At 32.6% G+C, this 12,442-nt stretch overlaps 1 protein-coding gene across 3 annotated transcripts in view; it reads left to right on the top strand.

Annotated features, from left to right (window-relative positions):
* The window catches only part of LOC145683755 (uncharacterized), a 29,368-nt gene extending 17,355 nt beyond the window's left edge, over positions 1-12,013 (top strand). For all 3 annotated transcript variants that reach the window (XM_081755309.1, XM_081755311.1, XM_081755312.1), the window contains exon 3: positions 7,687-12,013. In XM_081755309.1, coding sequence (XP_081611435.1) covers positions 7,687-9,202 — 1,516 coding nt within the window. In that variant the 3' untranslated portion in view covers positions 9,203-12,013. The remainder of the gene's footprint in view (positions 1-7,686) is intronic.
* The last annotated feature ends 429 nt before the right edge of the window (positions 12,014-12,442 follow it).

The following is a 12,442-nucleotide window of genomic DNA, read 5'->3' as shown; positions in this document are numbered from 1 at the left end:
GAGCGGAAAAGAAAAGGACTTTTATAAAATATTTCAGTTACTATATTGTACTCAGTGAAATGCATAATGTGACGAAACGGTTGAGCCATTATATTAGTATGTAAACCTATTTACCATTCCGTTTCATCAAATAACATGTCTCGAATGACATATACAATATGCAAAGTTTGAATATTTTTGCGAGTATTACTGCTTTTTACTTCTCCAAGATATATATATTCATCCTGTGTGCTTTCAATATCCTGGACATTTTGTCAATTTAACAATAAAAAATTTGGTTAAGTAAGTACACAGTATAAATTATTAAAAAGCGGTAACCTTTGTTGTTCAGACAAATATAAGACTCTACATTTAACAAGACTAATAGCTTAAATTGTTCCTTTTTTTTAATGTTTCTTTGGTTAAAAAGGTACTAGTATTATAATAGAAACAACAAAAATTCTGTAATACATAATTTATCACTCATAACTTGTTTTTTTTAACAAATAGCTATTCTAACACTTTCTCCCATTCATTTGTTCACATCGTATCAATACACAAATCACAAACTGCAAAAATAGCAATCATTCCATGAATGCAGATATTGATTCAAACAAATTCACTGTATTCCTCACTATCACCTCACTTATTTTTCAAGCGTAACTAACCATACCACAAAGCTAACAAACTAAATGAAATTCTACTCTAATCAAAAAAAGACAACCAATGTTTAACGAATATCGTGATTTTCACAACTTTTCTCCACAGCTTTGAAACTACAGATCGAGTCAAGGAGGAGACAATTCGTTGCTTGCTCGTTGAATTTTTGCGTTTTTCCTACATTCTGCATCGCTTATAAATTTTGTTGACTCGTACTCACTACAACAAACAAAGCAATTTAATTATTTCTTTATCTTTCAACTTTAAAGAGAAATATTTTATATACTTAAATAATATATAATTAGAAATTATTACATTTTTCCAGGTGTTTTAACCAATTTTTTTCTTACTTTTTGCTATTTTTTTATTCTTTCTTTCAAATTTTGTTCTTCGTAGCTAAGAAAAATAACTTTTTTCTAATCCAGTGTAACGCAATCGTTACAAGCTCCATTGGGTTTAGCATCCGTAAGTTAATATGCAATAATTAAGACTTATCTATGATGGCTATTGTTATTATTGCTGTAAACGATAATTCAAAGCTCTATGCTTCGAGATAATTAAACCATTTTTTCACCGACAAATATGTCTAAAATTAGATTAACTGGATTTAGCATCCCGAAGTTAGTATATAAAGAGGGGTTATCAAAAAGGTAAAGTTTATCAGACATTAGCCTTAGATCTTATTTATTTATTTTTTTTTTTTTTAAGTTCGGTCCAATTTCTAATTTTCCCAATGTAAATGAATTATAGTCGTAGTTAGGAAGTAAATTTATTGTTTACATTCTTATTATAGTACGTTTCGCGTTTTACCGCGAGAACAAAATAGACATTGAACTAAAGAACACTGTGTATAAACAAAACAAAAAAACTGAGGAAATGAGGATTTTAACTTTTCTTTAAAATAATTCTGTAGTATATTGGAATTACGTCCCATGTTCAGCAAGAACTTGGCATTTTTATTGCTTTATTATCATTTACCTGAGTTTCTTACAATCTTAGATTATCTATATTGATGCTCACAATCTGATACTTCTGAATAAGCACAGTTGTGTTTTTACAAATAAATCTTTGTGTGGTTTTTGCGACAATTCTACACAAACATACATTTGGCTGACCAGCAAAAAACTAGAGATCATCAAAATTTAGACTGCTATGGACCGTAATTACTGGAGGTAGGAGAAAGAAAATATTGAATGTGACAGAAATGAAAAAGACGTAGTAATGATAATGAAGGGATATATCTTGTAAGAAGTGAAAATGAGCAAAATAAAACTAACTTATCAACTAAGAAAAGAGCACCAAGAAGTATGAAACACTAAATCGAGACTGCCAACCAGTTAGCAGTGCTCCCAGATAACTAGAAGATAGTTATGTCGTATATTGCACATAAAATAGTAATTCCCATACCGAAAATACATAAATAAGATAAAAGAAAATAAGAAAGAATAATTACGTACACGTTGGTAGGTTATAAAATGTTTGTGCGCAAAATGGCATAGGAGGGAAGATTGGATGGAAATTATAGAGAACAATACTCATGCGTTTTATTTCGCTGCAGATATTATGAAACTTGTTGATGTGTGGGTGGTCAACACACAAACATTTCTCGCAAAAGACACAGGGGATTTCAGGATGCATGTCACATATGCTCGTTCAGCATTCCTTTCTCTGTCTTGTTTCAAAACAATATTTTAAACGTCATTTACATGGCCCAAGAGATTCACTAAAATAGCCATTTTTGAAGGTCGCTAAGCTGATCAAAATTTCGAGTTAACTTGCGGAAGACACTGAAATGAACGATGACTGACGGAAAGAAAGATCTCGCGATTTCACAACTCAGTCTTGTGTAATAAGACAAACTTTCCAGTGGTTAAATTTATATATGTGGAAGCCGTTTACCAATTATTCCAATGACGGGCATAATCATATTTGAATGGGTCATGGCGGCGAATGAACCCGTTGTATGCCACCTCGTCATTCTGTTCTTAAACACAATGTTTTTCCTAGAACAAAACTGTACGAAATCTGGGCATACGTATTAACGATCTGCTCTGTCGGCAACTCGTGCTTTGAAATGTAGCAGATGAACTTATTAAAAAGTTGCGGCAGTTGTCGTCAATTCTCCTACTGCATGTATAGTTTTGCATAAACCTGTTTTCTTTATTGTTTGAAGCGTTTGGCTGTCAATTTTGACGATGTCAAAGATGAGGTATTGTATGTATTTTTTGCATTTATATTATAATCTTGCATTTATTTTATCTAAGTATGAAAAGGCTAACGATCTGAATAAAAACATCAACAAAAATTTTTCATTTCCTTGATGTATTTTTTAAACTTCCGTAATTTTCACAGACATGCCATTTAAACATTATACGGAATATTCATGAAATCAGCTTCAGCATTACTATAAATAGTATATCTCCAGGAATGCATCACTAATTGTCAATCAGCATTGGGTACCTTTATTTAAATATGTAATTAGTGCAACTGCTTCGGGCACAGTATATATTATACAGGATGTCCAAAAAAGGACGTCGTTCATATCGCAAACTTTCCCACTATAGACTTTCTCATAATAGTAGTGACTATAACCACTTTTCTAGTGCTTGTGTTATTTTTACATGTGTGCTATATTCTCGCCCTCGTTTGACTCCACGAACCATGAAGGGAGCAGTAATCGATAAATTCTATTACACTAGATACTTTTAAGGAGAACAGTGTTCCTAATGGGAACACCGTACCACTCTCTAAACCACAGCTTACCACCAGTGAGTTGGTGTATGTATAATATTAGTTTTTCACCAAAGCTTAAATCAGCTTTTCCCTGAGGGAAATATGTTCTTTACAGATCCTGCTTGTACAAAAGTATTAAATGTTCAGCTTTTTACCCTAGCATTATTCCAATGCTCGAAGTGTAATTTTTGGCGCTTTTTGCTTTTAGTGCTTTTCAGAGCATATGTTCTTTAGAGTCTCTCGCCATATTTTATAAACTTCCTATGGGTATAATATCCTCTGTGGCTCTGTTTGCAAACACTCAATATGTGCTTCTATTTACAAAAATCATATATGTACGTCTTACTAGGAATTACCGTAGTGCAAACGACAGAAGGAACAGTGACATTACTGGCAATATCATGATGAGGGAACAGCAAAGTACATCACTTTACCTGAAGCGCCCATATAACCAACAGGATTTTAAGTAAAAACATCTGTTTACTACTTATCATCTTTCTTCCGGCTTGGTCTGGAGCTATAGGAGATGCATACTTATCCCAAAACCTATAGTTTGCGTCGGTACCCTAAATTTTCCATCTGCCCTCTTAGATTGTTCTTAGTTCTGTTCGGCATCACAACCTGTCACCTAGCTTCCTTTGGAGCTCAATGACACTTACCTCCTTACTGCTTTCACGCAGCACTGGGGATCCAAAATCCACTCTGCCTATCTTCCTACGGAGCTCTGTGCAGATCTTGCTCTAGGCAGCTCGGGCTTTCAGCCATCTCTATTTACCCAGTATTAGAGAATTACATTAGAGAAATATGTTTGTAATATACTGTTTTTAATGGATGTTGTAATAAAAATCTATAGTGTGAAACCGATTTCAGACTGTAATTTGTTCTACCTATGCTCTACTTGCACTTGCACAATAGAACTTTACAATAGTTAGTACCGAATTCACGCTGCTTTATTAAAAATCATACCAGTTTTGTTTTAGGCATTCTGTTTGAGTAGGTTGTATCGATATTTGTCAAGTATAGAGTAGCGTGATTTACATTTTATCAAACTTACAGTAAAATAAATTGTTTAAAAGGGTGAGAATTCAAATATTTCTTATAAACGTATCCTACCCGTGCCTAGATTGGACATTTCAACTAATTTATTATTAATATTTTGTGTAATATTTTAAAGAAACTCTAAAAGTTAAAGGTTTAATAACATGTGTTTCTGCCTGAGCCCTGTACGTATATCTAAACACGAAAAGATAAAGAAATTGAAGCAACACCGAAATATTTTCGAAATGTTTCATGTAATTACATAGGCAAAGAAGAATTAATGAAATTCAATATGAAATCAGTGTTGAAATTACAATTTCTAAATAATCTACATAAAGTATATAAATCTATATATCTTCTACATTATATTTTAAAACTTTTTTTCAGAATTACACTTTATGGAAACGAACGTTACACCAGCTTTTATTACAGCAGTGCATATTTTATATTATTTCAAATGTTTGAAACATTCTAAGGGACAGTGACAATCGTTATAATCAAGTAGAATTTTAGTCAGCGGAAAAATTTCGGCCAAGCTCTCAACAAGAATTCTTGACAATAGGTTTTCTCTTCACTTGTAAGTTTTTGAATATTGAGTTACTGTTTGTAAATGGCAAACTATAATGGATGTAATACATGTTTTCAATACGTCAAAACTCCTAAGAAATTAAAACAAAGAGAAGAGACCAAAATAATCTCTGTAAATTAAATTTGACAAAAGAAAAGTATTGTATTAATTTAAGGAAACCGAAGTTTTATGTAAGCTTTGTAATACTGGCGAATAATCTATTATTTCGGACTCGCGCTTAAATGTTTTTTCAGCAGAACCGTTCACATTTCTTGTATCTGAAACGGACGAAGCATAGTGAAATCAATTCAAAATCAGTACACGCAGAGAATAACGTATTTACAGCTAAGACATACTACTCTTTATTACCCTAGTGTAGAAACTCTTCTACTACGAATGCCACCTCTCATGACGCTGCTTAATTCTTTCCACAAAGAAGTTACCACAAAATGAAAAAATGATCATGATTCAATCGAAATAGGAAAGACTAGAAAACAAGGCCCTCAGAATAAAAGCTGTACTTCTGTGACTTTTCTGAATAGATTGACTATCTTTCATGTATTCTCTAAGTACTGTTACTAAAACCAATATGTTAACATATATTTCTACTTCAGCTAACACATTTCTCATGGTAGCCTTAGCAGCCCATGGGAGAAGTCGCTTTAAAATAAGGCTTTGTTTTAAAATCTGGAATAATGAAAAAGTAAACGCTGAAAATTTAGATGATGTTTTATTTTACATTTGGAAAAGAAAATCTAGGTAGTCTCTACAAATTGTGAATATACAACTGCCTTAGCGCATCTTCTTCCATCCGCACTCAGCTCTATTCGGCATCTGCAATGTGTCCAATTTCAAACGTGGATGCATAGATTGTTCATCTGAATGAAAAGTAAACTTCTTTTGGCGTATACGTACGGCCTCATATTTAACGTCAATTCTCTATTATCAACGGTCATTTTAGTCCTTTCAAATTACATAATTTCTTTGTATCTTTTTCATATTATCAATACATAATCTCTATAAATCTTAAGTAATACCACATTGCTTTGTTAATGATAAATTTTATTCACATTTGTAATGAAGATTTATTTGGCCATATGTATACGATATTCACCCTTCCGCTAGAACCTGTTCTTGAAATGTTAACCCAAGTCTCTGCACTCTATTTATTCTTTAGAATTATTTACTATTTTATTTTTTTAGTTTGTCAAATGTCTAGATTTCTATTGATATTTCTGTAACATTTTAATACATTTGTGTGATATAATTTACAATATTGATTTCAGTAGTCCTATTTTTTCTTTACTCAGCACTGATAATACTCTTATCTAAATTCGAAATTATTCATATGGATAAATCACATAGACCGAAATTTTTCAGAATTGTTTCTGGAACTTAGTATATTCACTTCAGTTTCCGCTTATTTCTTCCAGGTGTCGTTTTTGCCATATTTGTAGTTCTGATGATATTGCTGAAAAGTTGTTTGTTTTCAAGGAGTTTCTTTTCTAGATGTTGGTAACAGCTCTTAGATATCTTTAGGTATATGGAAAATATTTTTGCTTCCGTGAACTACGTGATTTGAGAGTTATCAAATAGTACTTAAGAGTAAAATATAAATATTCTGTACTGTTTTAATATGTTTATTCTATAGAGAGAAGTTGTCTGTGGAAATCATTAGTATAATAGATTTAATTGCTTCTTAATTTTGATAGGCTTTATTCTTTTGAATAAGGTTTAGCTAAATTTTTTCTCGCATAATTCAGTTTAATATGCAAGTTTTCAATGCTTGTTATTAATTTACTTCAATAGGTACTCACAAACGTTATTAACGTAAAACTATACAACAAACGATTTACAATTTTCAGTAGCCTTTACTGCTTGGAAGTTCTCGAGAAGCCATTATTTTGAGCATTCATTAGCCTTAACCTTCGTGAAACTTATTTCGGAGAAGGTTTTAGGTATGAATTTCTGTAGACAGCAACAGAAATTTAAGACTCGTAATTATTCACATGATCGTTACTAATATTTTCTAGATGTATGTTGCCTGGTTCTTCACATGTGCATTACTACCGCTGTAAAGGGCACGAAATTATTGTTATTTTTTGATGTTTATGTAAATGAAATTTTATTATTTGTCTCATTGTTAGTAAGTGTAGCTTTTTTTTCCCTTACTTTTCTTTTCAGTGTGTAGTTTTGAGCTATGTCATATACTAACACAGTGTCTTTTAAAGAAATGCATCATTATAGTAAGTCAGCAATTCTGTTACTGTAGAATATTGCAGGATATATTGGAGTATATCTGCTTTTAGATTTTTAAGTTTTACGAAATATCGGTGATTTTTAACAAATACATAGCATCCGTTGTATCCGTTTAGAAAACGGAGTACCGTTTCTCAAGGAGACATCTACTCTGTTTATACACTTTAAAGAAAACAAACTACAGTAAATTACTTTTACTAAGTTAGAAAGACAACTAATGTTATTGGTTGATAATTTTCATTGTCTTAATATATATATTTTCCGAAATAGCTTTTCAGTGCCTTAGTGCAGATAACCTCGGAGTACATAATGTTTCAACGACTAACTTGTAGATTGTTCAAATTAACTGTCTTTTTTCTATCATACAGGTAATTATTTCTTTCTGTAATATTTGTTTACTACTGTGTTTATTTCAATGTTTATTTTAATGTTTTATTTATTGGTTGTAGATTTTATAATCGTGCATTTTCCACAAGGGGGAATATTCTTACTTCAGGGAGGCAAATGCTTTATAATTCAGGCAAGCTGTCTTGTACTTCGAAAGCGTGTAGCGAAACGTTTATTCGAAGCTCACAAATGCCAAATCACACTCTAACACACAGTGATGAGGAACATTGTACATACCATGTTCGTGAGAAGAGATTAAATGTTCAGTCGATTTCCAGAATCCTAACATTAAAACATACGGATAAGATATGTCACTCGCGTCAAGACTGTGAAATGAAATTTTGTGGAAAGTCACGTTTGCAAAGACATGTGCTACAGCATACACATGATAAAACTCATTCTCCTGAAGAGTGTGTGGAAAACGATAATTTAAACACGTCTTTTGTAACGCAGATATTATTAGATGAAGATGAAAAAAGTCAGATATGTGACAAGCGTGAAAAGGAAATTAGTGAAGGATCAAATTTTGCAGATCACATGTTAGCACATACTGCTGAGAAGTCTCATAAATGTAGTAAGGGATTATTTGGAAAATCACATCTAACAAAGCAAATGGTATTTCATACAGATACGAGACCTTATACATGTGAACACTGTGGTAAAGGTTTTAAACAAATTTCAACCTTGAGAGGTCATATGTTAGTACATACAGGTGATAGAAACCATTCGTGTGAAGTGTGTGGGAAAGCATTTGGTCGAAGATCATATTTAGGAGAACATATGTTAGTTCATACTGTAGAGAAAACTCATACCTGTGAACAATGTGGTAAAAGATTTAAGCGAAATTCAAGCTTGAGAAGTCATATATTAGTACATACAGGTGAGAGAAATCATACGTGTGAAAAGTGTGGGAAAAAATTTAGTCACAATTCAACCTTGAAAAGCCATATGTTAGTACATACAGGAGAAAGAAGTCATATATGTGAAATTTGTGGAAAAGGGTTTATAGGAAAGTCGAGCTTAAAAGGACACATGTTAGTACATACTGGTGAAAGACCTCATACATGTACGATATGTGGTAAAGGATTTAATCGAAGTTTTGTCTTGAAGAAGCATATGATAATACATACAGGAGAAAAAAGTCATACGTGTCTCAAATGTGGAAAAAAATTTAGTCAAAGTTCAAATCTGAAAAACCATGTGTTAGTACATACAGGTGAAAAACCACATGCCTGTAAACAGTGTGGTAAAGGATTTAGTGAAAGATCGGCCATGAAAAAGCATATATTGATAGTTCATACAGGTGAAAGAAATCATAGCTGTGTGAAGTGCGGAAAAAAATTTAGTGAAGGTTCAAGCTTGAAAAACCATATTTTAGTACATACTGGTGAGAAACCTCATGCTTGTAAACAGTGTGACAGAAGATTTAGGGTTAGATCAACCTTGAAAAGGCATATGTTATTACATACAGGTGAGAAAAATTATGTATGTGACAAGTGTGGAAAACGATTTACTCACAGTTCAAGCTTAAAAAATCATATGTTAGTATGTACACGAGAGGAAAGCCATACCCCTTAGATTTGTGTAAAAAGATTTACTAAGAAAACAGTTGTTGTTACATACTGTTGAAAATACTCATTCATTTGAAGCTTGAGGAAAAAATTATTTATTTTGAGACTTTGAAAAGACATGTGTTTGTACATAGTCGTGAGAGTACTCATAAATGTGAACAATGCATTTATGTATGTAATCATACTTAAAACTTGTCAAGGAATATATCGTGGCATGCAAGTTTAATACCGCGTATAAAAAGTGTGGTAGAGGATTTCAACTTTTTTTTTTTTTTTTTTTTTTTAATGCTTGAAAAAGAGTACAGTAATACATACATATGTAAGACGTCATAGAGTTACGGGTGTTATATAGGATTTACCCAAAGTGAAGCCTGGAGAAACCATATGATGGTGAGAATTGCTGAAAAACACAACACGTAGGCGGAGCTTGCTAAACGTTCTAGTTAGCAGTTATATTTCGCAAAGAACATGCTAATGTATACACCTAACCTGTAAGATATATATTTGAAAGTATGGGAAAATTTCTTTCCGGTACTAGCAAGACGCATTTCAGTACATGGAGTTTAAAAAGATCATCCGTGTAGAAATCTGATAAAGGATTTAGTGTATTGCCGTTTTGGCAAAGCATATGTTTAAATATATCATTCAAATATCTTCCAACAAAGATGATTGTAGTAAAGAATTTAGTAGAAGTTCAACTATGACAGGTGTTATGTTAGTAGATAAATGTCGAAGAATTCATACACAGAAGATATTACAAAGTTTCTCATAAACTATCTACTTAAAAGCACATTTTAACATACTGATGACAACCATCAATCATGTGAACTGCAATGAAGGATTTGTTTGACTATCATCATCTACGAAATATTTTCTTGTTTGCTCGCAATAACCATAGTATGCGTAACAGCTGAGGTAAAATTTAAAGTAAAATAATACTTACTAAGCCAAACGCTACTACAATGTCCTTTTAAATAACCATTTAAAAAGACATTGGAGTACCGAGATTTTATCAAGACTCAGTCTAGGATTTTCTGTTCACGTAAAAAAAAATATTAAAAAAACTTATTTCTTAATTCGACTTGTGTAGTATTTTAACATTTATATTGCGCTAGCACGCATAATGATGTGACAGGTCTGAAAGTGTGTTCATTTTCTATGTTCTTCTCAATGAAACAAAAACTTGCATGCCTTCTTAAATTAAAATCTCCAGGTGATAAGCAGAGAATTGAAACTCGAAAGAATCGACTGACATTATTCTATCTCACTTTTGTCATACGGGAAGCAGGGTAGTTTAGTGGTTGCCTGTTGTTTGGGGTCTCACTTTTGTCATACGGGAAGCAAGGTAGCTTAGTGGTAGCCTGTTGCTTGGGGTCTCTGGTTCGACCTACGGCCAAGTAAGTTTCTGGTAGAGATCACTGTGACCATGGAATTTCTCAGGTACCCTTGTTTCCTCCCATTTTCTCATTGCACCAATTTTTCTATCATCGTTCATTTCTTCTGTAATCAATGTCTTACTTAGGCTAAAGGGCATATTTGTAGGACGTTGTGGTGGAAAACATAGTGCTCTTGCGTTTTCTCGGGGCACTCCCGTTTCCTCCCAATTTCTCATTCTGCCAATTCTTACATTATCATTCACTTGCTATCGTCTCCCTTAGCCTAACAGGCAAAGCAGTGGGACTAACAAACATTTCCTTTTTTATATATTTGCTCATAGATGCAAATCTCATACGTGGTAATTAATATGAAAAAAGTGTAAGCATTACATGAAATCAGAGATTAAATAAAAAGATGTTAATTTTTTTAATCCATCTTTGATGCTAAGTAATTCAAACATAAATATGGAAATTAAACGTGTAAGAGTTGAGGATGGTCAATGGGGTGGGGTGAAAGAAAGGAACTTGTTTCTTAGAAATTCTCCGAGATACTGAAAAAATGTCATGACTATTGTGTAATCAAGCATATCAGAATATCTCAAGTGAAATATTTTTGTTCTTTAGTCATTAAAGAGGGAGGGGAAGGAGACAGGTTCTCAACCCTGGCAAAGTGATAACGGTCAAAACATTTTTGGTGCTGAAAGCATTATAATCTGTTGTGAGCTTAAAATATACGCATGGAGAACGACAAGCAAACAGCAACTTATATCTTTTATTACAGAAAACAAGTGCACTATGCGCTAAAAATATTTTGTTATTCTTTTGTTCGAACAGCGGATTTCGTTATCCTTTTCTTACGTAAAATCCATTTTGTACTGAGCAATGTAATAACTTGTTGTGTATGTTAGTGTTCAATGTAAGATCGAAATGTCACGATGTACGTAAACAAAGAAACATGAGAATATATTGGTTCATTTATAATTGTATTTGTTTACATAAAATATGCTATTTATATTGTGAAAGCATCGGCGAAATATCATCTTGAACAAACAAAAAAAAACCTGGGCCATTTATATAAAACATTAATTTATTCCTCAATTAATACTACTACTACTAACAATTATAATAATAATAATACACTAATGAGTACGAGTTCGTAACACTATTGTATGCCGTTCCAGTTCTGAACATTTTACTTATTTTTCTGCAGATGGATTGAGCGGAAAGAGCAGAGTAATTTTTCTTCAATAAATTCGTAGAAATTATGTATGCACTATTGTTTTCGTAAAAATAGCAATGTTTTTTTTTTAATTATAGTTAATTGGAACTAGTTGGTTTTTCCTTTATCTAAATTAAAGTGGGAAGGTAAACACGTACAACTACAGTGGAGCTTGAAATACTGTATGTTGGCTTCAGTAATAGATAGCAGAGTATTCAGTTTTTTCTTCTTCTTTCTTTTTTTCTTTTTTTGACAAAAACTCAAAATTACAAATTTCAACTAAGGAAGACAAATTTTGGAACCCAAAGGCTTCATTCATATGGACCGCGGTGGCTCAAGGCTCACCTTTGTTGCTTGGGATCCCTGGTTCGATCCCAGCTCGCGCCAAATGAACTTTGTGGTGGACAAAAACCATATTTGTGGTTTTCTCGGGGTTCTCCTGTTTTCTCCCATTTTCTTCATTCACCATTTCATTCATTTCTCAGCATCACCGTATCTTTTAGCCTAGCCGACATAACCTGGGACGTAAAACTTACAAATTTTATTTTTCATTTCCAAAGGCTTTATAACGCTTTGAAGAGTGCAATACGTGCTAAGTCCTGATTTTTTACCTTTCAAAATATAAATAAAACAATTTTATTTTTTGAAATAA

Source organism: Thermobia domestica, chromosome 4 (assembly GCF_964235325.1).
Source record: "Thermobia domestica chromosome 4, izTheDome1.hap1.1, whole genome shotgun sequence".
NCBI classification, from domain to species: Eukaryota; Metazoa; Arthropoda; class Insecta; order Zygentoma; family Lepismatidae; genus Thermobia; species Thermobia domestica.
The sequence above is the reverse complement of the archived record's forward strand: the minus strand, read 5'-3'. Positions and strand labels throughout refer to the sequence as shown.